The sequence below is a fragment of the Eulemur rufifrons genome, chromosome 30 (assembly GCF_041146395.1).
Source record: "Eulemur rufifrons isolate Redbay chromosome 30, OSU_ERuf_1, whole genome shotgun sequence".
Classification (NCBI taxonomy): Eukaryota; Metazoa; Chordata; class Mammalia; order Primates; family Lemuridae; genus Eulemur; species Eulemur rufifrons.
In genome coordinates this window covers 129,036,169-129,061,563 of record NC_091012.1, presented here as the reverse complement: position 1 = coordinate 129,061,563, position 25,395 = coordinate 129,036,169, and the positions used below count along the sequence as shown (strand labels likewise).

The 25,395-nt window shown below is 45.1% G+C and overlaps 1 protein-coding gene across 1 annotated transcript in view; it reads right to left on the bottom strand.

The window, feature by feature from the left end:
- The window catches only part of MAP3K15 (mitogen-activated protein kinase kinase kinase 15), a 122,847-nt gene that overhangs the window by 7,921 nt on the left and 89,531 nt on the right, over positions 1 to 25,395 (bottom strand). Inside the window, exons 14-22 of the mRNA XM_069464088.1 lie at positions 22,571 to 22,655; positions 20,645 to 20,778; positions 17,508 to 17,635; positions 15,421 to 15,551; positions 15,083 to 15,188; positions 6,906 to 7,063; positions 2,278 to 2,461; positions 1,352 to 1,508; positions 678 to 852 (exon numbers count right to left, since the gene is read on the bottom strand). Of these exons, the coding sequence (XP_069320189.1) occupies positions 678 to 852; positions 1,352 to 1,508; positions 2,278 to 2,461; positions 6,906 to 7,063; positions 15,083 to 15,188; positions 15,421 to 15,551; positions 17,508 to 17,635; positions 20,645 to 20,778; positions 22,571 to 22,655 (1,258 nt within the window). The remainder of the gene's footprint in view (positions 1 to 677; positions 853 to 1,351; positions 1,509 to 2,277; positions 2,462 to 6,905; positions 7,064 to 15,082; positions 15,189 to 15,420; positions 15,552 to 17,507; positions 17,636 to 20,644; positions 20,779 to 22,570; positions 22,656 to 25,395) is intronic.

Here is a 25,395-nt window from a genome sequence, read left to right as displayed (position 1 = left end):
TAATTCCCTCCATCTCTTTCCTGTCAGGGTCTTCTGGTCCCTTCTCCCCGGTGGGCACCCACCCTCACAGCCAAGCCCCCCTGTGAATGGTCCCACCTCTGTTTAACCCTGTGTAAGGACCCCCATCAACGAGCCTTGTCAAAAGGTAGAGTTCAGGGCGGGACAGCGGCCTCCTCCTAAAAGGACCTTTCCCACCCTGAATAAGGAAGGGGGACCATTTCACCAGTGCCGTGTCCTAGTTAAAACCCAACTGTTTTCACACGTAGCCATTCTTCCCAAAGTGGCTGTTCTCCCAGCCTCTGAGGGCAGCCCTAGCATGTCCTACAGCTGGGCGTTAATTCCGGGGCTCAAAACCCGGCTGACAGAAGGCTCGAGGCCCTTCGGGCTCTCTGTTGCCATCTGGCCGGTTTTCCACCAGGGGGCAGCACTGCCCCACGAATGCCTGGAAGTACCTCAGTGTCTACAAATTTCCTGTTTCAGGGGACCGGTTTTCTTTTTCTTTGTATTTTCTTCTGTTATGTTGGGGAAGGGAAGGATGTTGGGAAATGCTTAGGGTGATCACTGTAACTATGCAAATGTCCCAGGGTAGCAGGAACCGAGGTCCCTGTTCAGACCCGTTTGGGGACCTGAACCAGGCAGAGCGGGCGGAACCAACAGGCGCCCTCCCCTGTCCATACCTGGGCCACGCACTCCTGCAGGTTGGAAGCCACCTGGTTCTGTTCCTCCCAAAGGATCTTGTACAGGATGGCACGGCGCTCGCTGTCCTTGCGCAGCAGGAAGAGTCCTGGGTCCCTGTCCTCCGGGGATGAGCCTGCATTCCGGTCTTCTGAAGCCAAGCTCTCATCGGGAACACTGGGGACAAACACATGTGACAATCCCCGTACGTCCAGGAGCACTGTCTCCGGGAAGCATACCACATTAGGACGCCATGGGGAAGCGACTAAGAGGTGACTACAACGTTGCAGTGCCCGCTCTCAGGAAGATGAGACTGCAGGAGGAAGGGCAGAGCTGCGGTGTTCTATCCAACTCCCATGGCACCGGCGTTGGGAGGGGGAAGAGCGGGAGAGGGAGGGGTGGGGACAGGGCCTCCAGGAGGGGGGAGGGGGCGAAGTTACTGGGGAGGAGAACAGGCAGGGAAAGGTGAGGGAAGAGGAGGAGGGAAAGTCGGGAGGGGGAAGGGGGAAAGAAGGGAGATAGGGGAGGGGTGAGGCTGGGGAGACAACGGGAACGGATAGCTAGAGAACAGGAGCGGCCATCTGGTTTTGACCTGGGGGTATTCTGCCGCTGAGCAGTGCCAGCACCTTCACGGCCCTGGGCGGAAGGATGGGGACCTGGCGGGGACCTGGCGTACCTGAGAAGGCGGCTGAGCTGGTGCTTGGGCACCCGGGCCTTCTCAAAGAACATGTCGGGCTGGGCGTCTGAGTCTGGGGAGATGGAGCCGTGCTCGCTGCTGCTGCCCGTGGGCTCCCCCAACGCATGCAGGGCCAGGATGGTGCCCCGGGCACCCTCTGTCAGGGGACAGCAGGGAGGAGAGGCTCAGAGGGGGCAGGGTTGGGGCTGAGCCTCTGGCGGCCCCTCAGGCCCAAGTGACCCACCCAGGGGCTCAGTAAGCCTGCGCTGCTCTAACCAGGTGGTGCCAGCAATCACCCAGATCCTGGGGAAACGCAGGTCTGGGATGGCACCCAGACTACATTTCTACTCAGAGGCAGGGAGTTGGGGTCACACTCTGCAGAGCAAGTTGCTGAGCCACTCTGTTGTGGCTTCCAACCCCCATCCATACCAGGGAAAGGAGGACAAGCTGCTTCCTTTTCAGAGGCCACTCTAATTGTCATTGCCCACAAGGTATCACTGGGCTTTGGTGGCCTGCAGGACAGGTACCACAGGCTAACCTCCCTGACTCACACTTTAATCAAGGTCAGGGTCAGCACAGGATGACAGGCCAGGCCCCAAAAATGAAGCCCCAGGTTCTGAAAGTGGCAAGACACAAAATCCAGCCAGGGCACCTCTCACTTCCCCGCTCTTCCTAATACCAAAGGAAAGACTATAACAAGAGCGAGTGTGTTGCTGTCACCCATAAGGCTCCCTGTACTTCTGTCAGGAAATCGAGGGACATTTACTAGTTAGGTCTATGACAAACTCCAAACCTACTGCGCAATCCCTGCCATTCTTCTCAAAAACGGGCCCCTCAGCCTGTCACTATGGAGAATGACAGAGAAGCTGGGGGCCCCAGTGTTCACCTGGCTAGGGTGTCACCCCAGCTGTCCAGGTAGGCCTCACCTGAGGGCCTGAAGGCAATTCGGTTCTTCTTGCCCTTGTTCACCTGTCTTAAGAAGCCCTCTCTGAGTAGCTTGGCGGCAGTGACACGTTTGTGGGGGTCAGGCTCAAAACAGGATAAAATGAAGGCTCTGGCTTCAGCTGAAAGGGCTTCCGGAATCTCAGGGTGGATCTTAAACATCCCCACCTGCATGTAAGGGAGAGGTAATGATGTGTCAGTGAGGCCTCAGGTGAACTCAGATGTCCGTGTCTTCAATATTAAGCCCCTACATAGCTGCTGTCCCCTGAGGGGCTGGAGAAGGAGCATGACAGCCTCAATGACTCGCACCTCTGTCCATACCCCTTTGCAATGTTCTGTTCTTGCTCTTGCCATCCACAGGTGGAATCTATTTCCCCATCCCTGAAAGCTTGGCTGGCCTCTTCTGATTGCTTTGACCCTGAGCTTGGCAGAAGTGGTATTGTGACAGTTTCAGAGCCGAGGCCTTGCAGTTCCTGCTCTAGTCCTCCTGGAGCCCTGAGACCACTACGCAGGGAGGAAGCCCAAGAAGAATGACCACGTGGAGAGAACACCCCAGCCATCCCAGGTGTCATCCAGCCATGCGGGAGAGGCCCTCTCTGACCATGCTGCTCCAGCCACGCCACCACCTGGCTGAAACCACATGACTGAGCCCAGGCAAGACCAGCAGAAGAACCAACAGTCAACTCACAGAATTGTGACAAATAAAAAGCCATTGCTTTAAGCCTCTAAAGTTTTGGGGTGGTTTGCTACACGGCAGAAGATAACTGAAAGATAACTGAGACGGGACTTGGGCCACAGCCTGGGGCAGGACATCCTCTGAGGGCATTCAAAGGCATCTCTTATCTTGTTCCCTGATATACAGAGTTCCCAAGAGACACCTCTCACTCCGCTCAGTCTCCCTATGTCCACAGCCCAGATTCCCAACCTCCAGCTCTAAACCATCAGCAGATGAAACCTTGAAGCCACTAAGTCACAGACAAGAAATTAACCATCTACAGCAAAGCCATGGCCCCTCCCCACAGGGTATAGCTGGCAGGGTAGGGGTGGTGTCCTTTCCTGTTAGGGCTCCTGCTAGAAATTCGGCTTCACTTCCCACTTCTGGCCAGCTAATCACTGTCCTGATAAAGGCTCTCTGTCCCTGTGACCCACAAAGGAGCAAGAGCTGGTTCTAAGCCGTCACATCTCGATGTGATATAGGAATGCTTCCATGACAAATCTTGCATAACCCCCTCCTGCGTAATTGTTCCTACTAGGGGTGGCTCTCTAGTCTTTTTAGGAGTTGTCATCCTAAGGTTCAGTCTTCCTCATGTCCTTCCCAAGCCCGCCCAACAATCCAGGGGTGGCAGCCATTCTGTCCTCCAGATGCGCACCCACCCCCAGCTCCTCAGCACTCCTGGGGGCTGCCTCAGCCTCCCTTGCCCGCTGAACGAGATACGGGGCTGTCGAGAGCAGACTACAGGGCCTCCCGACGTCACATCCCCAAGGCCCGTGACCAGGCAGACATGAACCATCTCCACCACACTGCTCTCGTGGCCAGGATGGACAGCTCAAGAGCTGCAGATTTGGAGAACTTGAAATGCTAGACCTGATCTGAAATGCAGGGTGCATTATAGGTTGCACCCCTTGCCTGAGCAGTCAGGAAACAAGTCGGCAGTCCCGTGGGCAGTGGGATGCAGAGGCAACAATTCAGGATGAGAACTAAAAAGGAAATGGGTAGCTACTCCTCTGGCTCTCAGAGAAAAGAGAGATGTGGGCAGCTGACACCTGCCAGGACTGTTACCCAAAAGCTCCCTGCACTGGTCTCCTAGGGCTGCCATAACAGAGTGACACAAACTTGGTGGCTTAAACAACAGACATTTCTTTTCTCACAGTTCCGGAGGCTGGAAGTCCAAGATCAAGGTGTTGGCAGGGCCAGGCTCTCTCTGAAGCCTGCAGAGACTCCTCCCTTGCCTCTTCTAGCTCCTGGTGACCCGAAAGCCATCTCTGGCACTCCATGGCTGGTAGCTGCATCTCCCCGTCCTCTGCCTTCCCATGGCAGTGCCCTGTGTTATCTTCACATGTTCCTCTGTGCATGTCTATCTCTATGTCCAAATCTCCCCGTTTTATAAGACCACCAGCCATACTCGATTGGGGCCCCATTTTAACTTGAGTAGCTCTGTAAAGACCCTATTTCCACATAAGGTCACATTTTGAGGTACTGGGGGTTAGGACTTCCATATGTCATTTTGGGTGACACAATTAAACCCATAACAGTCTCCCTGGGAGAAGAACAGTTCCCTTTGTTTTAGATAATGCCCAGAAGTTTCTGGAAATTTTTCTGGAAGATTCTAGGATCCCAGAAATAAATAACACAGGGGACATTATTTAATAAAAACTTTCTCATTTGCAATACAAACTGACCTCACATACCATCTAAAAAAGTCAATATATTTTCAAAGACTATGCTCAGCTAATTAGCTAACCAAAAACAGGAGGAAGGAAGGGGATGGGGGCGGGTCACCCATGCCTGTGGATGAATTGAGAAAGTCACAGAACTTCAGCCGGGTTTCCTGAGTTTCACAGGAAGTCGGCAGCAGATCAGACAGCAGCCAGCCATGGCTCAGGTGGGCCCCATGTGCTTCTCGGCACCAGCTGCTATTTACTCCAAGGTGATGGAAGCCACCGGTAAGATTTTCAATGGCCCCAACTGGGTCCATTTGTGCATAGTCAAAGTGCTGAGGAAGGTTATTGCTGTCTTCCAGCACTGGTGTTCAGGATCCTGCTGAGATTGCAGGTGTCAGAAGACTCTTGTCAACTTGAGGTCTTGGCCTTGGAGCTGCCTGAGCAGCTGTTATGAAGGTGAGAAGCTCTTAGAACCTTCTGCAGGGGGCTGGCCAGGCTGAGGAGTGTAGCCAAGGCACCCACAGCACAGAGCACCCGATCCACGGAACACGCTGTGCTCCCCTCAGGGGCAGACACCTGCGCTCACGCCTCTCGGTTCTTTCTGCCTGAGAGGCAGAGCTGGAGGGCTTGGCAAAGACACAGGCCTCAAGGCTGCGAAGCTGCCACATTTGGCAGAGAAGCTGGGAGTAGGTCTCTGGAATCACATTCTATCAGGTACATCAACGCATTGTGGCCTCATCACTCATACATAATGGCCATTGGCCGTTTGTGACTCCACTCTCTCAGGGCAAACAAAATTTCTCCCCAGAAGGTCAGTGCTGGTAACGGACTCTTGGGGATAGAGCCCCTTCTATATTTCTAAGTATGCATGGAGCCAGAAGCCGCAAACCTGACCTTGGCACACAGGGCTGCCCAGGCATCAGTTTCCTGTGGGGTCACAAGCAAACATGTCCCTTTCCAAGATGTCCACTGCCCACCAGTAGAACCCCTGCTCATATTGGTCAATCTGCACTGTGTTGGCCTCAGCACTTGGACCGCCCGTCCTGTTAGCTTTGGGAGCTTGTTAGAATAATAAAGGACACAGTATCCGATACCCAAAGTCCCACCTCTCCAAAATTCAGGCAGAAATCTGTCCTCCAAGACACACCCCCATGGCCTTTAAGCCTTACCCAGTGTAAGGGCAAATACAAATGAAAAATAAGAGGCTGGATTCTCCCTGTTGAAAATAATGGAAGAGGCACCCACCCTTTTATTAGAGCATTTAATTTAGAGAACTCACAACTGTACGTTCTGTCTCTAAGATGTATGTAAATCTCTTTAACAGCTAAATAAACCTCTTGCCAGAAATGTCTCTCATGAGGACCTGGGAGCCACCTCTTAGAAATGTAATCATCAGGCCGGGCGTGGTGGCTCAGGCCTGTAATCCTAGCACTCTGGGAGGCCGAGGCGAGTGGATCGCTCGAGGTCAGGAGTTCGAGACCAGCCTGAGCAAGAGCGAGACCCTGTCTCTACTAAAAATAGAAAGAAATTATCTGGCCAACTAAAAATATATATAGAAAAATTTAGCTGGGCATGGTGGTGCATGCCTGTAGTCCCAGCTACTCGGGAGGCTGAGGCAGTAGGATCGCTTGAGCCCAGGAGTTTGAGGTTGCTGTGAGCTAGGCTGATGGCACGGCACTCACTCTAGCCCAGGCAACAAAGTGAAACTCTGTCTCAAAAAAAAAAAAAAAAAAAAAAAAAAATCATCAAAGAAGATAACACCTCTATCTCCCAGTTTCTATGGGAGGGTAGCTTTCAACCTTCACTGGGCATCACTCCAGAACTACCTCCTGCCTTAAGGAGGTGAAAAGTTTGTTTTTTCCTGTGGATAAAGCAAATAGCGAATGCAAATGGTCACCCCAATTACCAGGTATGTCTAAGGTGAGCTATGTGTGACAAATGGTGCTGTCAATTCCTCTCACCTGAGGACTAGTTACTGCTTCCCTTGAGAACACAGATGTAATAGATTGCATCTGCTTGGCTATGTGACTGGGTACCATTTCTGTCTTTGTCATCTTGGCAGATTGCCTGTGACATGCCTCACCTTTTGGTTTAATGCTTATTCAATAATAAAACTCTTCCTTCTCTCCTACCTTTGTGGAGAGGTTTTCTGGGTTGAGAGGAGATTTTTAAAAAAATAATATAATATTTCCCTCAACACCAGCAACCTAAATTGCCATACATGTCTTACTTTGAACATTGCTGCCTGCGGCTCGCCGAGCTCGTGGAACGGAGGCCTGCTGGTGGCCATCTCGATGATGGTACAGCCCAGGGACCAGATATCAGCTGGGGCACCATACCCGCGAGGTCCTTGATCGATAATCTCAGGGGCCATGTACTGCAGAGTGCCTATTTGGAAAGGAAACAAACAAAGATTATAGGCACCATATTGCTTAAAAACTAAGCGCGGCCTGTAATCTGAGCTACTCAGGAGGCTAAGTGGGAAGGATCGCTTGAGCCTAGGAGTTCGAGGCCAGCCCAGGCAACACAGCAAGACTTCCATCTCAAAGCAAAATGAAACTAAACGGATTATTAGTAAACAAGTGTGTGAACTGAACTGCCTCTTTAGTGACAGATGGATGCTTGTCCCATGCATAAATAATACAGTTGCATCTTTCTTTAAGCAGAGACATGCAACATGCCTTCCTTTAATACTAGTCACATCAAGAGGATTGCTTAGCCTCTCAAAGGAAAAATGGGCCCAATTCCCAATTACCAGTGCCTGCCAAACACAGGGAAACCAGAATGTGAGAAACAGAGCCTGATCTTGGAGTGCCTAGCAGAGAAACCAGACATGATGGTGGTGGCGACAGTGATGGTAAAACATGGTAAGTGCTATGACAGAGGCATATGCAGAAGGCTACGAGAACATTGAAAAGGTGCTTGATTCTGCCTGGTTCAAGGCAGGGAAATCTGTGGCTGCATCCACTTTGATCTCCAAGGAGAAAATGCCAGGACAAGATTAGACATACAAGATATTTTTGGGGGAGAAGGTCTCTGAAGGACAAAGGGGTCAGGAGCAGGACGGGCTGGGCAAGCCATCAGACTGAGATGTGGGTCTAATGCCTGGGAAAGGAGGGGAAAGAAAGCAGGGGGGAAGGAAGAATTGGGTTGGAAGAGTCTAAGATGGCAGAGCAGCTCTAGCCAGGCCACCAGGGAGTCTGGGGCCAAAAGCTGCCTACTGGAAGAGTCCCACATGGGTTCTAGCACCCTTCCTAGGCTCAGGGATTGGCAGGGAGCAGCCTGGGTAAAGCCATTCAAAGGGGTGGCAGCTAGGGCTGTCAGCGAAGCAGGCTCCTGCTGCGAAGGTTCCAGCCGTGGACAAAGGGATGGGAGGACCCAGACAAGGGGAAGAGCTCCCGAGCATGGAGTAGAGAGTGAGTCCAGGAACAGCGATCTTTGACACAGGGCAAGGCGTGGGAACAACTAAGGAGGCAGTGGCAAGGGTGCAACCCAAATGGCAAGCTGTGTGTTCCCAAGGTCTGCCTTTGGACATTCTCCTGGGGGTCACGAGCCACTAGAAGCTGCCAACACGAAGGTGGTGATTAGCCACAGCAGCAGGGAGGTCAATCAGGGCTCTGGAGTAAAATCTTTGGTTTTCCTTGAAACTCAGCCCAAGGAAAGGGGACATGTGGGAGTGACAGCAGGTGCTGTGGGCTGGCAAAGAGGTTTTGAAGAAGACAGCAAACCCAGAGATGACCTTGGTCAAGCATGAATACAGCAACACTGATGCCCGGAAATGAAAGGGGCCTGTCTCAAGATCACACAACCAGAGCAGGTTTCCTGAGTTTTAACCAATGAAAACAAAGGGCACATTGGCTAAAAAGAAAGTTTGGAGAAGCTACCCCTACACCTTCTTCTAGAAGATCCAATGTATTATTAGCGTTTTTCCTTCCTATGAGCATTTTAAAGACTCTAAGACAGCTGTGACCAATAGAATGTTCAGCAATGATGGCAATGTTCTAGTCTGTGCATTCCAATATGGTAGCCACTGGCCACATATCATGGTTGGGCCTGTGAGACTGAAGAAATGAATTTTAAATTATTATAATTTTTAATTTTATTTAATTCCAACTGACTTAAATACAAATATAAATTGGGTTGTATCAGTGAGCACAAATGATGGCTTTGGTCTCCAGTGGGGAAGTGTTCAGTGGGTTGTTGAGCTGGGCAAGATGGAGGCTCATCACACTTAAGGTGCTATTAGGAAATCTAGGAACCCTAGGAAGGGAACTTCTGGTCACATAATATCCCCTACAGGCTCTTGCCGCTGTGAACAGAGAGAAAGGTCTTGGCAGGGAATGTGCCTTTTAACACATTCATAATTCATTAATTAAGGAAAGATTTGAGACTGTGCTGTTTATTTAGCTATCATCAGCTCTGCTTGCTCTGATCTGTGATGCTGAGACTGGGACTCTGCAAACCACATTTCTGCTTTGCCTGCAGCTCCCTGGCAGGCTTTGCAACTAGGCAGTGCTAGAGAGAGATCCCAGAAGGACAGAAGAGGGAGAGGGGGCTCGATCCTCTCCCTGTGTGCTCACTGTGCCTGTGAGTGAGCTTCACTTTGCACACTCAGTTGACTCCAGTCTCCAGCTTGTCACCTCATACTCCCTGAACCAGCCTCATCTTGCTCCTCAGAGGTACTTGCTCTAGCCCAATGACACTACCTCCTCAAAGTTTTAATCCTGCCCTCCCATTTGCCCCCCAAACTCTAGGGGTGGAGGCTGCTTCCTGATACCTCGCGGCTGCCTTTCTGCCTTTTCAGTTTTCAGTACCCAGTAAACAGTTCTTTCCATTAAATTCTCTCTATGAAAATAACTGGAGCGATTTCTGTTTTCCTGCCTGGACCCTGACTAATACAATCACTAAATTTAATTCTTAAAAGAGCAAGAGAATACATCTACACATTTACAAAGTAATAGAAAATAGTACTAACCAAATTGCCATAGCTAATTGACCGTGGTCAAATAACTGTCCATCTTTGTACAACTGTTTGTAATTGGAGCCTATTTATTTAGTCGGCTTAATGCTAAATTTGGAGATGTTCTTTAGATAGAGCCATAGTGAACACTACTCTTTTATTAGGTTATTAAGTATGAAATGTCCGATTTCCTTAAGTACCAAGTTTGACAGTTGATATCTCTGACATTTCACTTTGACACTTATTTTTATTGTGAAGGGACATCCTCATTCTTTCAAATGCATGGTTTGGCTTATGATTATCTTTCAAAGTTTTTTTGGGGAGGGGAATTTTTGTGAAATCATGGATAAGTCAAAAATTCGTGTTATTTTTGCATATGAGTTCCATTGTGGAACCAATGCAGCGCAGACAGCTCGAAGTATCAACGAAGTGTTTGAGAAGGATGTGGCTAATGAACGCACAGTACGCCGATGGTTTGAGAAGTTCCATTCTGATGATTTTAATCTTGAAAATGAGCCATGTGGGTGACCTGAGACCAAGGTGGATAATGATGAGCTGAAAGCTGTAGTGGAAGTGAATCCATCTCAACCTACGTGTGAATTAGCAGCAAGGTTTGACGTTACTATTCCAACAATATTGGACCATTTGAAACAAATAGGCAAGGTGAAGAAGTTGGATAGATGGGTACTGGATGAATTAAACGAGTGTCAGAAGAGAAATCTTCTCGGATAAAGATGAAGTGCCGAAACACAGTCCCAAACCAAATATTCATCAAAAAAAGCTAATAGTGTCTGTTTGGTGGTCCAGTGCTGGTATTATCCACTACAGCTTCATGAAACCTGGTCAATCGATCACAGCAGATGTCTACTGCAACCAATTGGATGAAATGATGAGAATGCTTGCAATTAAGCCACTGAGATTGGTCAACAGACAGGCCAATCCTCTTGCCAGACAACATGGGACCACATGTCGCACAAACAACACTGCTCAAACTACAGAAGTTGGACTTGGAAAGTCTGTCATCATCTACCATATTCACCTGAACTTGCACCAACTGACTACCAGTTCATCCAAGCTTTGGACCACTTCTCGAAAGGAAAAATATTCAGTTCTCAACAAGCTGTGGAAAATACCTTTCGTGATTTCATTGCCACCTGCTCTCCAGGCTTCTTCGCTGCTGGCATAAACAAGCTACTGTTAAGATGGCAAAACTGTGTTGAAAGTTTAGGCACATACTTTAATTGTACTGCTTCTTGTTTGAGACATAATAAACTATACCTTTGATTTGAAATTGGACATTTCATATTTAATGACCTAATAAAAGGACTTAGCAACATCCACATTAGTTATTTATTGAAATGATCCCCCAAATCTAGAAGCTTAAACCATGGTTCCTAGGCACCTACACCAGTAGAATGGTGCAGCATTCAGAACAGGGTGCCCAGGAGAGCGACAGGTACAGACTCAGCCCCCCTGGGGCTTAAAATCCATGGGGCATCCTGGAAATTGTCTAAGCAGGATTGTCAGATCACCAGCAAAGAAAACACATGGCACAGGGCGATGCTTTCTCACTGAAGCCCAGGGACCTCCCATCCAGATCAAGGGGTTAAAAGAGTTGAGAGAGTAGAGACTCAGGGTGCGGGGGCTTGCTGAGGCAGTTTCTTTAGAGCATACTGTGCTGAGCTGTGTACTCTCTTTCAAGTTAGAGGAGTTGAGGCAGGACTGTCCCTAGAAGGGTATGGGCCCATGGTGACTCAACTCAATGTCAACTCAGGATCATTGTGCTTGAAAGGATGCCACATGTGCTAGCATCTTCCATAGGCCCTACTGTTAGAGCTCGCATTTCAAAATATTAATGAAATACAGAAAATAGTAAGGCACAGCTTTCCATGGCCCTGGGGGCTACACTACTTGCCCGGCCCATGGAATGGGCCTTATGGGAGGGGGTACTGCTTCTTCCTAACCCCAAGCCTTTGAAGGGGTCTTCACTGGGCTGGCTCAGAGCACTGTATGTTTGTGTCCCCTGTAGATAAGTTGCACAGAGGACTGGATCCCAAGGGAATAAAAGCAGCTTACAGCAGCAGACAGGGGACCATAATGGTCTGGGGATATACTGCTGAACCCTCTCAACAGTGGGTTGAAGATGCATGAACCCCAAACACCGGATGTGGGACTTGGTGTAGAGATAATTGGTTTAGGGCCTTTGTAAAAGGAATCTGCTTAAAGGAACTCTTCCAGGGCCTGAATCCTTCAGTGGGAAGAAATGGAGGGGTGGATAGAATGTGAGCGGTAAATGACTACAGGGGGCGGGGCTGCAGTCAGCCAAAGGACAGGCCCCTGCCATGCCATGGGAGTTATATTTGGAGGGCAGTACAGAAAATGAACAGTAAACATCAGCCAGGCCCAGGGCACACAAGCCAGCTTACAACAGTGCTAGTCAAGTGACAACTTTCCTTATCCCTGTCCATTCCTTCTGCAGCTGGTGAGGAGGGAGAAAAAGCTGACACAGGGACCCTGACCCCAGGTTGCTGCCCACAGGAAGAGGGGAGAGGAGTCCGGCCTTTGAACAAGGACCAGAGCATTGGTTAGTATATTAGCCTGAACCCTTTCAATTACTGAATTCAGACTGCGTTTGCTCCTCAAAGTGGCACTATGACCTTCTCTTTGCTATCTGAGGGTGGCTGGAAAAGTCATGGGAAAGGACTCTTGCCCTGGCAGGGTGGAAAGGAGCCATGAGAGAGAAAACCCCCAAGGCTTTCATGATTACACCCTTTGGGTCCAACAGGTTTAACACGTCAGTTATGTACGTAAACTCAAGTCTCTCAAAGGCTCCTTCCACCTCTGATAAACTGTGACTTCTAAGTGCAACTTAGTATTTATTTTATTTATTTAATTAACAAACACTTCAATTGTACTTGCTATGTGCCAGGTACTGGTCAAAGCACCCCAGCAATATTAACCCATTTAATCCTCACAAAAACCCCTTGAGGTGGGTACTAGGAACATTTCCATTTTACTTATGAAGAAACTGGGGCACCTAGACATTAGGTAACATGCCCAAGGTCACACAACTAAGCAAGTGGCCGAGCCAGGATTTGAACCACAGATGTTTACAGCCACAAACCAGAACAGAGCTCCCGTCTTGAGTTCCTCCTAGGTATCTACCCAAGAGGGACGAAAACATACATTCATACAAAGGCTCACAGGCGAATGTTCCCAGCAGCGTTATTCACGATAGCCAAAAAGTGGAAACAAACCAAATGACCATTAACTGGTAAATGGATAAACAAAATGTGGCCTATCCATGTGATGGAATACTATTTAGCCATAAGAGGAATGAAATACCCACGCATGCTATAGCACAGATGAACCTCGAAAACATCACACACAGTGAAAGCTGCTAGATGCAAAAACCCACATATTGTATTCATTCCAAGTGTACCAATATCCAGAATGGGCAAAGCGACACAAGCAGAAAGTAGATCAGTGGTGGGCTGGGTGGAGACTGGGGACCGAGTGCAAAGGGGCCCAGGAATCTTCTCGGGGTGATGGACATGTTCAAACACGGGACTGTGGCAATGGCTGCACAACTCAGCAAATTTACTAAAAACCACTGAATTATGCACTTCCAATGAGTGCTTTTATGATATGTAAGTTATACCTCAATAAAGCTGTTAAAAAAACAACAATAACGACCCTTCCTCCTGTTCTAGCCAGTTTCTGCCTGTGGAAAAAAATCCTTCAGAGGAACATGGGAGGGAAGGGCTCTAGGCCAAGAAGTTGCCAGAAACCTCTGCCTCTCCCAGCAGGCTCGGCCACCTCTGGAGCATCCATGGGGAAAAGCTCCACCACATCCACCCGACCCAGAGCTCTGCACCGACCAGCTGAGATTTCTTTACAGAACTGCTCTGTTTTGCAAAAAGTAATTGCATGCAGGGGAATTTCCTCACCAAAATGAGACCCCTTTTTTATTATCCCCCAAACACCCCTGCATTATTTTGCAATGCAAAATTCATGCCTCCTCAAGCCAATTACTTGGGAAATATGATATGCAATAATGAATTATACATGTGTTTTCTTTGTGAATTTTTTTCTCCTCAGGGATGCTAATTATGAGATAAATTGTTAGGGGGTTTATGTCTTGAAATAACTCCCTGTCATATCAGAGCCCCTCTTACTATGTATTTCCAAGCTAATTGGTGGCTTCTAAAGAGGAGGATCTAAGTAATTTTCAATTAGGGTAGTAAAATGCTAAAAGAAAGTGCCAGTCATACATGCATATTCACATGTACATACTGATATATGGATATGGATATTTATACCAGAAACAATGAATGAAAACTCAACACACTCTTTCTTTGGGAGATTCTGATGGAGTCCCTGGTGTAATATTTCCCTATTTTGGCACGCATGTACCTCCCCTTGCATTACACGTGAGAAGTCATTTTTGATGCATTAAAATTCCCTTTAGATGGGGAATGTGTCTCCACTGTGGGCGTCCAGTGGCCAACACACAAGAACTCTCTTGCTGATGAAAAGACTTTCAAAGCTGAGACATTACTCACCAAAAATAAGGCCCAAGCTTTCCACTCTACAGTTTTGGTGACTACAGGGATAGAGAACAGTCATCTGTCTTTTATAGCTTATTTCAGAGCTCTTTCATAATTCTATCAAGCAAGACCTTTGTGATCTTTCTGCTACTCCGTGGGGGACCATAAACCTTACATATTCAAAATCAGTACTTCTTTCCAAGGATCAAAGTGCTTGCTACGGTTGTTTTTAAAGCAGGAATTTTAAAAAGCCACAGGTAGCTTTTGAGCATAATTCTACTTATTAGTCTTATAAATGTAAAGCTAGCTGGTAATTTTATACCACTCTTGGAATCCAGTCCCTCTCAGCATTTAAATGATTCGATCACTGACATAGGGAAAAGAAAATCTACTTCCTCAAAATCACTTCAAATATCACATTTCCCTGGAAGAACTGGCCTCCCTTGGAAACATAATCATATCAAAACACAAGGTACCAGAATTCACTAAGGTAACTGGCTTAACAGGCTATTTTTATGGCAGACCAATAAAATGTCTTAATAAGTTGTCTGAAGAACACTGTTATTCAGAATTACTCATAATTTTGAATAATGCGCTATTAACTTTAAAGAGATGCTGCCATTTTGCCGATTAGTCGAGAAACCCTCAGCAGAGCACTACACCTACCCAAATTTTGAAAGACAAAGAAGAGTAAGGCAATCTTGTTGCCACAAGTAGCTGGCTATGTGCGTCACTGTGACAAAGTTAAAACAATTTTGAAGTTGGGGACAATACCCTGTCAAGTATCAATTTCCCACTCTGCTCCGAGAAGCCGCTAAGTAACTCCTGAATGACCACAGTTTGTGAGAAAGCACCAATCCAGGATGGCTGTCCCATGCCGAGCTCCGGCCTGCTTACCTGCAAAAGTCTCTGTGCATGGATTCACTCCCGCAAGACGTTTAGAGGTTCCAAAATCCGAGATTTTCACCACTCCACTGTAGGTGTTCACCAGCACATTATCACCCTTTAGAAAAAGAACAACATCAAGTAAAGACAACTTTAAACAAACTAATGTGAAACAGATTTGGACCTTGAGAAACTGTCACAAATCTCTAGGAAGACTAGACTTTGCACTTTGGGGACCACCATGCTAAACTGTATCCCTCTGTGAGCCAGTCACTCAGTAGACACTACCAACAGCTCTCGTGACCTGATATGAGCAAAATGAAACCTCGTCGGCTTAGAATAGCAAGTACCTTTATGTCTCTGTGCACTATCTGGTTTTCGTGGAGATACTTAAGGCCTTCCAGGATCTGTCTGGTGTAAAACTTGATCGTGGGCTCCTTCATCGGCCCCCATTTGGATCGCAAAAGAGCAGAAAGGCTTCCTGGACACACACATAGCAAACAACTCATCAGGATGAAAAATATTCAATCATAAGAGTTCAGGGAAATAACACCAACACCATCGTATTTGGGCTTAATGAAATGTGTTTCCTTCTTCTCTATGGCCACAGCCAGAGAACAGACAGGAAGCGCATCAGCACATTAGCCTGACCAGAGGTGGAGGGTGAACAGAAACCCCTGTGATCCTTGAAATTCAGTGGGGCCAACTTTAGATTTAGCTCTGTTCAGCTGCACAAAGTCAGAAGAACAGTAAAACAATGCTTTCTAAACTTGGGGGGCGTGACCCAGAGTTGGAGATAACTCAGGTCCCATGACACTTGTTTGTTGCACAACTGTCTCAGCCATTCTCCTTGGGTCAAAGCCACATTTTATACCTTGCCCTGTAATCAGATGTGGACAGGTCCAGAGTGAGAGCCCCTTTAGCAGGGAATAGGACTGGAGGAGGTTGGGCCTCTCTGTCCTCAAAGTGAGAAGGCCCAATACCAGGTCACAGGGGCAGGACCCTCTTGATTAACAACCCCTTCCCCAATCACGCTATTAAACATTGGACGTTTGGGCTGAAAGAAAACCTCCGCTTGGGATGCTCTGACCATGCGTCTCAGAGGTCATCATGCGAGCTGCAGGCGGTCCTGCCTGTTGGCAAGAATAGGCATCAGTTGGTTGCAGCTTTCCACTTACACAGAACTATGGGACCTGGCTATACCTCAGTTTCCCCATCTGTAAAAGGGCATGAACACAGTTATCTCCTAATGCTGTTGTTACCCTTAAACTGAATATCAACTAATGTGAACAGCAACAGACATTTTCTGCTAGATTATGAGCAACTAGAGGGAAGAAGAAATAGTACTTTATACTCAATGAAAACCTCAAAATCTATCCCACTTCCTGGCTCTTTATATATATAGACTCTTAGTGTAATGGTAGGCTCTAATAACTGTCGAATGAATGAATATAGATTTCCTTTTTTTCCAAGATCCAAGACAACATGCTAAAGAATACAGACTTCTAAGTGAAGTTTTTACACTTGTATTCCAGTAATAATTATTTTATTAAAAAATTGTATTAATTTTATTATTTTAATGAGCACTTACTGAGCTCTTCCTCTCTGCCAGGCACTGTTCTAAGAGCTGCACATGCATTATCTCATTTATACTCCCAGCAACCCACTGAGATTGGGTTATTATTCTAATGATCATTACTCCAAATATTATAGTAGTTATTACCCCAATTTTAAAATTCATTTAGTCGACCAGAAAACTGAGGGCATGGAGAAAGAAGTAAAATAATCTGCCCGAGGTCTCACAGCTTGTAGATGGAGGGACTGATTCAAACTAGATGGTGTGCTTCCGGACCCAAGGAACTCATCTCCTGCACTCTGTGGCCTGCGTTTGGGGATTTTGTGGATAGAACACTGGTGTTTGATTTCGTTACCAATATGTTATTTTGCAATGTCACTTTTAAAACCTAGGTCCCCTCTTCTCCACACCATCTTTAAGCTCCTAGACTCTGAAGGCCTCAAGGCCTGAGAATTCTCCTCTGTGTCTCCAATGCCCAGCCCAATGGCTGGCACTCAGTAGTCAATGAGTATTTGTTGGTTGAATAAACTTAACAAACAAACCAGAAAGAGATTTATAGGACATTTGGAAAGTTTCTGAGAAACAAATGTTTTCCAACACCTAAAAGGTCTTTGTTTTTTTAGAGACAGGATCTCACTATGCCATCCAGGCTGGAGTACAGTGGTTATTCACAGGCGCCTCAAACTCCTGGGCTCATGCGATCCTCGTGCCTCAGCCGCCCAAGTAGCTAGGACGATAGGCACCCTACAGGCCCAGCTTAGAGGTCTGTTGTTTTTAAATGGCAGGACAACTAATGATGCCCATGTTATATTTCCATTAGTGATTTTCAGAATGTGAGATCAGAAGGCAGCAACTACTCACCTCCAGGCACCTGCTCCATAAATATCTTAATGTAGCCGTTCTCTGAAACCGAGCCCAGATACTGAACGATATTGCGGTGCTTGAGGTACTTGTGCAGGGCTATCTCCTCATGCAGAGGCTGAGCATACCTATTGGGAAAAACAAACCCACCATCACCTGACAAATCCCAGGGGCTCCAGACCTGCATTATGTCTCACCAGTACCTGCCCCACTGTTAGCCATACCTTCTTTCTGGAAACTTTCTCTCCCTTGGCTTCCATGAGACCACTCAACTTCCCATCTGTTAAACAGTGGATGATACTACCAGCCATGCAGGGCTGCTGGGGGACAATGCATGTCAATTTTTTTCAGGCGCCCAGTGAAGTGGCTGGTGTGTGATAAGTACTCAATTGATGACTGCTATGGTCATTACTATTAGGGCCTGAACCCACCAACCATTCTATTTTTTTTTTTTTTTGAGTCAGAGTCTTGCTCTACCCTGGCTAGAGTGCCGTGGCGTCAGCCTAGCTCACAGCAACCTCAAACTCCTGGGTTTAAGTGATCCTACTGCCTCAGCCTCCCAAGTAGCTGGGACTGCAGGCATGCGCCATCATGCCCAGCTAATTTTTTCTATATATTTTTAGTTGGCCAGATAATTTCTTTCTATTTTTAGTAGAGACGGGGTCTCACTCTTGCTCAGGCTGGTCTCGAACTCCTGACCTCGAGTGATCCTCCCACCTTGGCCTCCCAGAGTGCTAGGATTACAGGCGTGAGCCACCAGGCCTAGCCTCACCAACCATTCTTTACCTCTCTCAATAGCCCTTCTTCCTCTACTTCCCATGAAGAGTAGTGTTCTGGAAGGTTCTGTCCTCAGCTGCCCTCTAGTCTTATTCTACAGACTCACCCCAGACCACAACAGCAGCCACCTCATGGGCCACCCAGCCCCAGCCTCTGACTATCTTAGTTCACTCCCCACCCCTGGCCACTATTTTACTTCTTAAAACACACATCACCACATCACTTCTCTACATAAATTCCACATAAAGACCATATCGTTTGATGTGGCATACAAGGACCTTCAACCAGGTCAGACTATACCTTTTTTTAATTTTTGCCTCATTTCAAAGGCCCTCTACTACCCCTCATCCTACGTTCATGTCATATCAGACAATCTGTTGTTCTCTGAATATACTTTGTTTTTTAATAGCTCTGATCTTCAGTATAGGCCTCCTTTCCCACTAAAAAAACTCCTACTTGTCCCTTAAAGGCCAGCTCAAAGATGATCTATTTTCTCAAACTTGCACAAATCACCCAGAAAAAGTAATTCATTCCTCTTCTGTGTTCTAAAAATACTCTGTGTACCCCGCTATTACGGCACTTGTCACGATGACTCACAGGCAACATATCTGCATTCCCACCAAACCAGTAGCATCCTGTGATAAGGACAGTATCCTAGTCACTTTTCAGTCCCCAGTGCCAGACCAGAATCTGGCATGGAGAAGGTACCCAATCATCGTAAATTTAGGGAGTTGGACAAAATAGTCTCTAAAAGTCCCTTCTATCTCTAAAATCCTAAGAACTGCTACTGGCAATGAAAAGCTGGAACAGCTAGTGCTACCAGCTGAAGGAGGTAGTACACACCAGCAACTCCCCCAAATATATACAACTGCAACACATTATCCGTCATGAGAATAATACACAGGACACTGGACAGGGGACTCAAGAGACCTGGATCCTTGTTTTGTTTCTACATGTCCTTGGGGAAGCCATTTAACCTTCCTCAGCCTTGGTTTTCTTGTTGTTAAGTGAAGAAATTGAACTAGTTCATTTTAGGCCCTGCCTTATAATTCACACAACAGGTTATCCCACTGAAAAATCAACAAATGAATGAATGAATGAAGGGCCTTTACAGCTGCTGAAAACCATTTGTAACCCATCCCTAATAAATCAGTGATCACCCAGATAGGTAGATGTTTGCACATATCCACCAGCACCCAGCACTGAAAGCCACACCGCAGCTATGGTCTGACATGTCCATGGTACAATTATTTCCCATGCTGCGGCCATTACTGTGTATGTAGCTTCTCTAGAGAAATGCTTTGCAGTCAATACTGCAATGCTCTTGTTTAGAATTTGGGTGAGATATAAATTCAAAAAGAAGTGAACATTTTATAAAACTCAAAAATGTTGAAGAAATAAATTAGCAGTACTGATGGCAGAAAAACAGCCCAAAAGCCATGGGTGAAGTTGGACTGTAAAAAATGAGACTGTATTGCAAAAACATGATTTTCTTATACCGTTTAATTTTCTTCTTCTTTTTTTTGAGACAAGGTCTCTGTCACCCAGGCTGGAGTACAGTGGCATGACCATAGCTCACTGTGGCCTTGAACTCCTGGGCTCAAGCGATCATCCTGCCTCAGCCTTCTGAGTAGCTAGGACTATAGGTGTATGCTACCACACCCAGCTAATTTTTCTTATTTTTCATACAGACAGGGTCTCACTGTGTTACCCAGGCTGCTTCCAAACTCCTGGGCTCAAGCAACCCTCCTGCCTAGGCCTCCCATAGTGCTGGAATTACAGGCATAAGCCACCGTGTCTCACATTTAATTTTCTATAATAATACATCCAAACAAATCATAGCCATTTTCATTTGCTACAGCGTGAACTTATTTTAATTTTCTTTTTAATTATTTTTTTGTAGAGACAGAGTCTTGCTCTGATGCCCAGGCTAGTCTTGAACTCCTGCCTCAAGTGATCCTCCTGCCTCAGCCTCCCAAAGGGCTGGGATTATAGGTGTGAGCCACCATCACCTGGCCTGCAAGTGTGAATTTAAAATAACACAGTTACATATTTGAATACTTGGAAACGACTACGTAAAAATGTAAAACTTAAGACTTAGGTGATAGGTGGAAATACAACTACAGTTTTCTTTTAAAACACGACCCTCTGTAATCCACATGCCTCTAAGTGCAGTTGTTCCATTTTCTGAATCTATTTATACACAGAGAACAAAAGCAGATCACCCTTATTACAAGAGAATTATAAGTTTTGTGATAACTTTCATCCTTAAAATCCTCCTCCACGCTATCGCCAGTGGGCAAGCGATCTGGGGTGTGGAGACGGCAACTGAAGAATGTGGAAGGCCCACTCAGACTTGCCTGCTATCTCTCTCCGGGATTTCTTTGATGGCTATTCGTACTTGGTTGCTCAGATCTCGGCCGGCATACACAACACCATACGTGCCTTTCCCCAAGACAACTCTCTCACCATTTACATCATGGTCATACTCGTACTAAACAAAGAAAAACCACAGGACAAAAACAACAACAAAAAACACAACCTGTAGTGGAGAAGCCCTCTGAAAGATACCTAGCAATTTTTTAAAAAAATTATAAATAATATTATTGGAGTGCCAGGCAAAACACAGTTCTTAGGTTACATATTTTTCATTAAATAACGACTTTAAAGGGGTAGAATTCTCAGTTGTTCATATATTCATAACATGACTTTATGAAATAGAATCCAAAAAAATATAAAATATGGCTCACATGTATCTTAACTGGCTTACCTTTTGGAATTTTTCTCCCCATTTTAATGCTGCAGTTTAAAACTGCTTCTAAGCATGTTAAATACTCCAAATAGGTGTCTTCCTGCATGATCCCTTATCAACTTGTCAGGAAACAAGTTTCTTTCAATAGCCCAGAAAAGAAGTGAAGGTCAATAAAATTGAAATGGTCTTAATACAAAGTATATATGCTGGGGTTCCCCCCTCTCCAATCATATAGATCTAACAAGTAAACACACACTGCAAAAATCTGATTTATAATTTGCATTGCTATTTTGTTCCCCCAATCTTATCATCAAAAGCTGCTGCACACAGGAGCATTCAAGTTGATGCTTCTCCATGATTGAAACAAACATGATGCACATTGAGCAACACATATTTCAAGCTGAGAAGCAGCAATGGATTATTCCTGTTGTTCTGCATGCTCTGCTGCGTGTACTTACAGAAGTGTAGCTTATACACAGAACAGTGTGTGTGTGCCTGCATGTGTCCCTTTGCATCTAGTTCAAGGGATGCTCATGACAGGTAAGACTACTAAAAGGTCGCCATCCTGTCTGATTTAACTAGAAATCAGCCTGCTCCATGAAACTTTTATCTCACAGCTTCCTCTGTCCCCCCACATCTATTCCCCTCAAAGTGCATCACTTAGTTCATTTCTACAATAAACTTTGATCTTAAGCTAAGAATTCTAGTACCTAACTCAAGAATTAGAATGAATCTATTTGTTTTTTTTTTGAGACAGGGTCTCACTCTGTCACCCAGGCCAGAGTGCAGTGGCACAATCATAGCTCATTGCAACCTCAAACTCCTGGGCTCAAGTGATCCTCCTGCCTCAGCCTCTCAAAGTGCTGGGATTACAGGTGTGAGCCACTGTGCCTGGCCTCTTTGATATTTTCTGAAAGAAACTCCAAGGAATTCCTTTCAGTCTAACTTGAATGTATGGTAAAATCTCATTAGATTGTAAAGACTGGGAGAACCTGAATTGGTGGCAAATCTGAATAATCGAGTGAGATTTAAACATATGTACAATGGTGTAGTAACCATGGAATATAACTGCACCATCCAAACGAGCTTATGATAATCCTTTTTAAAAAATGATTTTGAAGTTGTTATATTTAATACACTATATGCACATAGATAAAACTAAAGTCGTTTTAGGCATAAATGAAAAACCCTTGCTTCCAGTTGGCCAACTATTTCTCTTGCAAGCTCATAAACATTACTAATTAGCTTAGAAAAAACATTTTCATAGGTTGTGCACAAAAGGCAATTTTTGTCTCGTTCATGGCCAAATTTTTCTTAAACATTCTGGCTGAAAGGATCCAAAAGTAATGAGATTTTTCCATGGAGATACATTAAACCTAACCTCTGATAGCCATGGATAGCAATGGCTGGCTGGTTCATGAGAATTTCTAAATATACTCAATAAGGATTTTTACACAAAAAAGGAGACATTTTCTTTCAGCATCAAAGACATAATCAATAACTTTTTCCATGTTCTATGCCTTCCGTGACTCACCTCTAAGGTGTCTCCATCGGTCTCTCCCTCCAGCTCCACTGTACTGCCCACTGCATTGATCATCTCTTTGACCAAAGAGCAAAACCTAGAACAGCAAATGTCACAAAGATGCCGTCAATTAGGATCATTCTTGTGCCTTACCTTTAACTTAGCCTTATTACATTAAACTGTGCTTAACTGTAAACCGAACTTTTACAACTCAAGAAACGATCAATCCACTCCTTGATTTGACACGGTACTTTGGTGGTTATCTAATCTAGTGCAAATACTCACATGATACTTGAAATCCCTTCTATATAGTATCTCCACCAACTGGGTGGTCAACTGATGCTTGAGCACCTCCCGCAACGAAGAACACATTACCTCCCAAAGACAGCTCACTCTTTGGAGAGCCTAATGAGAAATGTTTCCCTTTTACTGAACCAAAGACTTCTTTTTTTATGTGGGTTCTATCCACAGGTTGCTTAGAATTAACCCCTTTTCTACATAACAGCCCATTAGAAATGAACATAATTTTATCATGTCCCTTTAAGTCTTTCCTTTTTGTTCCCTCATTGTTTTCCACTCTACTAACAGGTAATTCTTCCAATGTGTCCCTGCATTACTCTTCAAGTCTGGCCCTGAGACCAGTGTTCCAGGGGCGATCTAACTGATGCTAAGGATGGGGGGATCATCATCTCTCAAGTTGTACACAGTCTAGTTCTTAGTGAGACAGATGTAAGGTATCGTATAAGTGGAGGGCTAAGGAGGAAATGCATAAGGTGGCCACATAATTCGGTTGACACAGATTAAGCATTACAACTATTACCCATAAATCTTTCTCACAAATGTTTCTGGGCCACATCAGCCACTTCCTAGACTTGTGTAGTTGTTTATTTGCATACAAGTGACCTTGACTCATTAGAAAATTTTTATTCGGAATTCTCTCTTAAGATGTCAAGGAGCAATTTTGTACACTTCAGGATACTTTCCACAAAACATTAAAATGCTCTTTTCTCTAACCCACCAACCCACCTTTTCTTCTTCTAATCTTTGAAAGCCGAGAAACTCTATAGACAGGCTTTTTAGGAGACACATGGTATGCACTCACCAGAACTAAAATTTAAAAGATGGTATCAATTGTTGTTAAGAATACGGAGCAACTGGAACTCTCATACATTGCTAGTGGGAGTGTAAATTGATATGAACACTGTGGCAGTATCAACCAAAGCTGAACCTAACCTATAACCCAGTAATCCACTCCTAGGTATATACTCAACAGAAATCAATGTATATGTTCACCAAAAGACATGTATACGAATGTTCATAGCAGTTTTACTCATTAATAGCCCCAAACTGGAAACAATACAAATGTTCATCAATAGGAGATCACATAAATTGTTGTATATTCACACAATAGAACACTACACAGAAATAAAAAGGATGAACGGATACACACACCATAGCTGAATCTCACAGATATTATTTTAAGGGAAAGAAGTGAGAAACAAAAGAGTACAAACTAAATGATTATATTCGTAGGTCAAGAACAGGTAAAATTAACCATTGGTGATAAAAAAAATAAAATAGTTATTACTGGAGGGGGTTTAATGACTGGGAAGGGGCACAAAGCACTTTCTGGGGTGCCGAACTGGGGGGGAAGGTGCAAGGATATAGATATATGTAAAAATTTATCAAGCTGTATTACTTAAGTGCTGGGTGTGGTGGCTCACTCCTATAATCCCAGCACTTTGGGAGGCTGAGTTGGGAGGATCATTTGAGGCCAGGAGTTCAAGACCAGCCTGGGCAACCCAGTGAGACCCCGCCTCTACAAAAAATAAGGCACTAAGTATTGAATGAGGATCAGAAAGGTAAACTATATAGTAAAAAATATTCTGCCTAATATTTGGCAGTATATTTCTTACTATAAATTAAAGGTTGTGACCCAAGAGTTTTTTAGTCTAATCTTTAAATATATTGTGATAATGCTTGTCTGAGACACACTGAATTAAAATTTCCTCAAATTACATAATATGCGTACTCAAACTAGGAATAAAGGGAACTTCCTCAATCTGATAACGGCTATCTATGAAAAACCTGCTGCTAGGATCATACTTAATAATGCAAGACTGGCTATCTTCCCCTTAAGATCAGGAACAAAATAAGGATATCTACTCTTACCAATTCTATTTCATATTGTATTGGAGATTCTAGCCAGGACAATTAGGCAAGGAAAAGAAATAAAGGCATCTAGGTTGGAAAGGAAAAACTCAAACTATATCTGCAGATGACATAATCTTGTATAAGAAAACCCTAAGGAATTCAATAAAAACTATTATAACTAATAAAGGAGTGTAGCAAGTTTGCAAATTACAAAATATATAAAAATAAAGTGTATTTTTAGATATTTTGGGTTGCAGTGAACAATCCAAAAATAAAATTAAACAATTTCATTTACAATAATATCAAAAGAATACTTATGTATATATTTAACAAAAGAAGTATAAGACTTGTACACTGAAACCACAAAACACTGTTGAAAGAAAATCTAAGTAAATATTAAATAGAAAGGTATCCTGTGTTCATGGATTGGAAGATAATATGGTTAACATGACAGTGTGCCCCAAACTGATCTAGATAGCCTGTCAAAATCTAGCTGCCTTTTTGCAGAAATTGACAAGCTGATCCTAAAATACACATGAAAATACAAGCATCCACAATAACCAAAACAATCTTGAAAAACAAGAACAAATTTGGGGGACTCACATTTCCCAATTTTGCAACTTACTACAAAGCTACAGTAATCAAGAAAGTGTGGTACATCTGCATAAGAATAGACATATAGA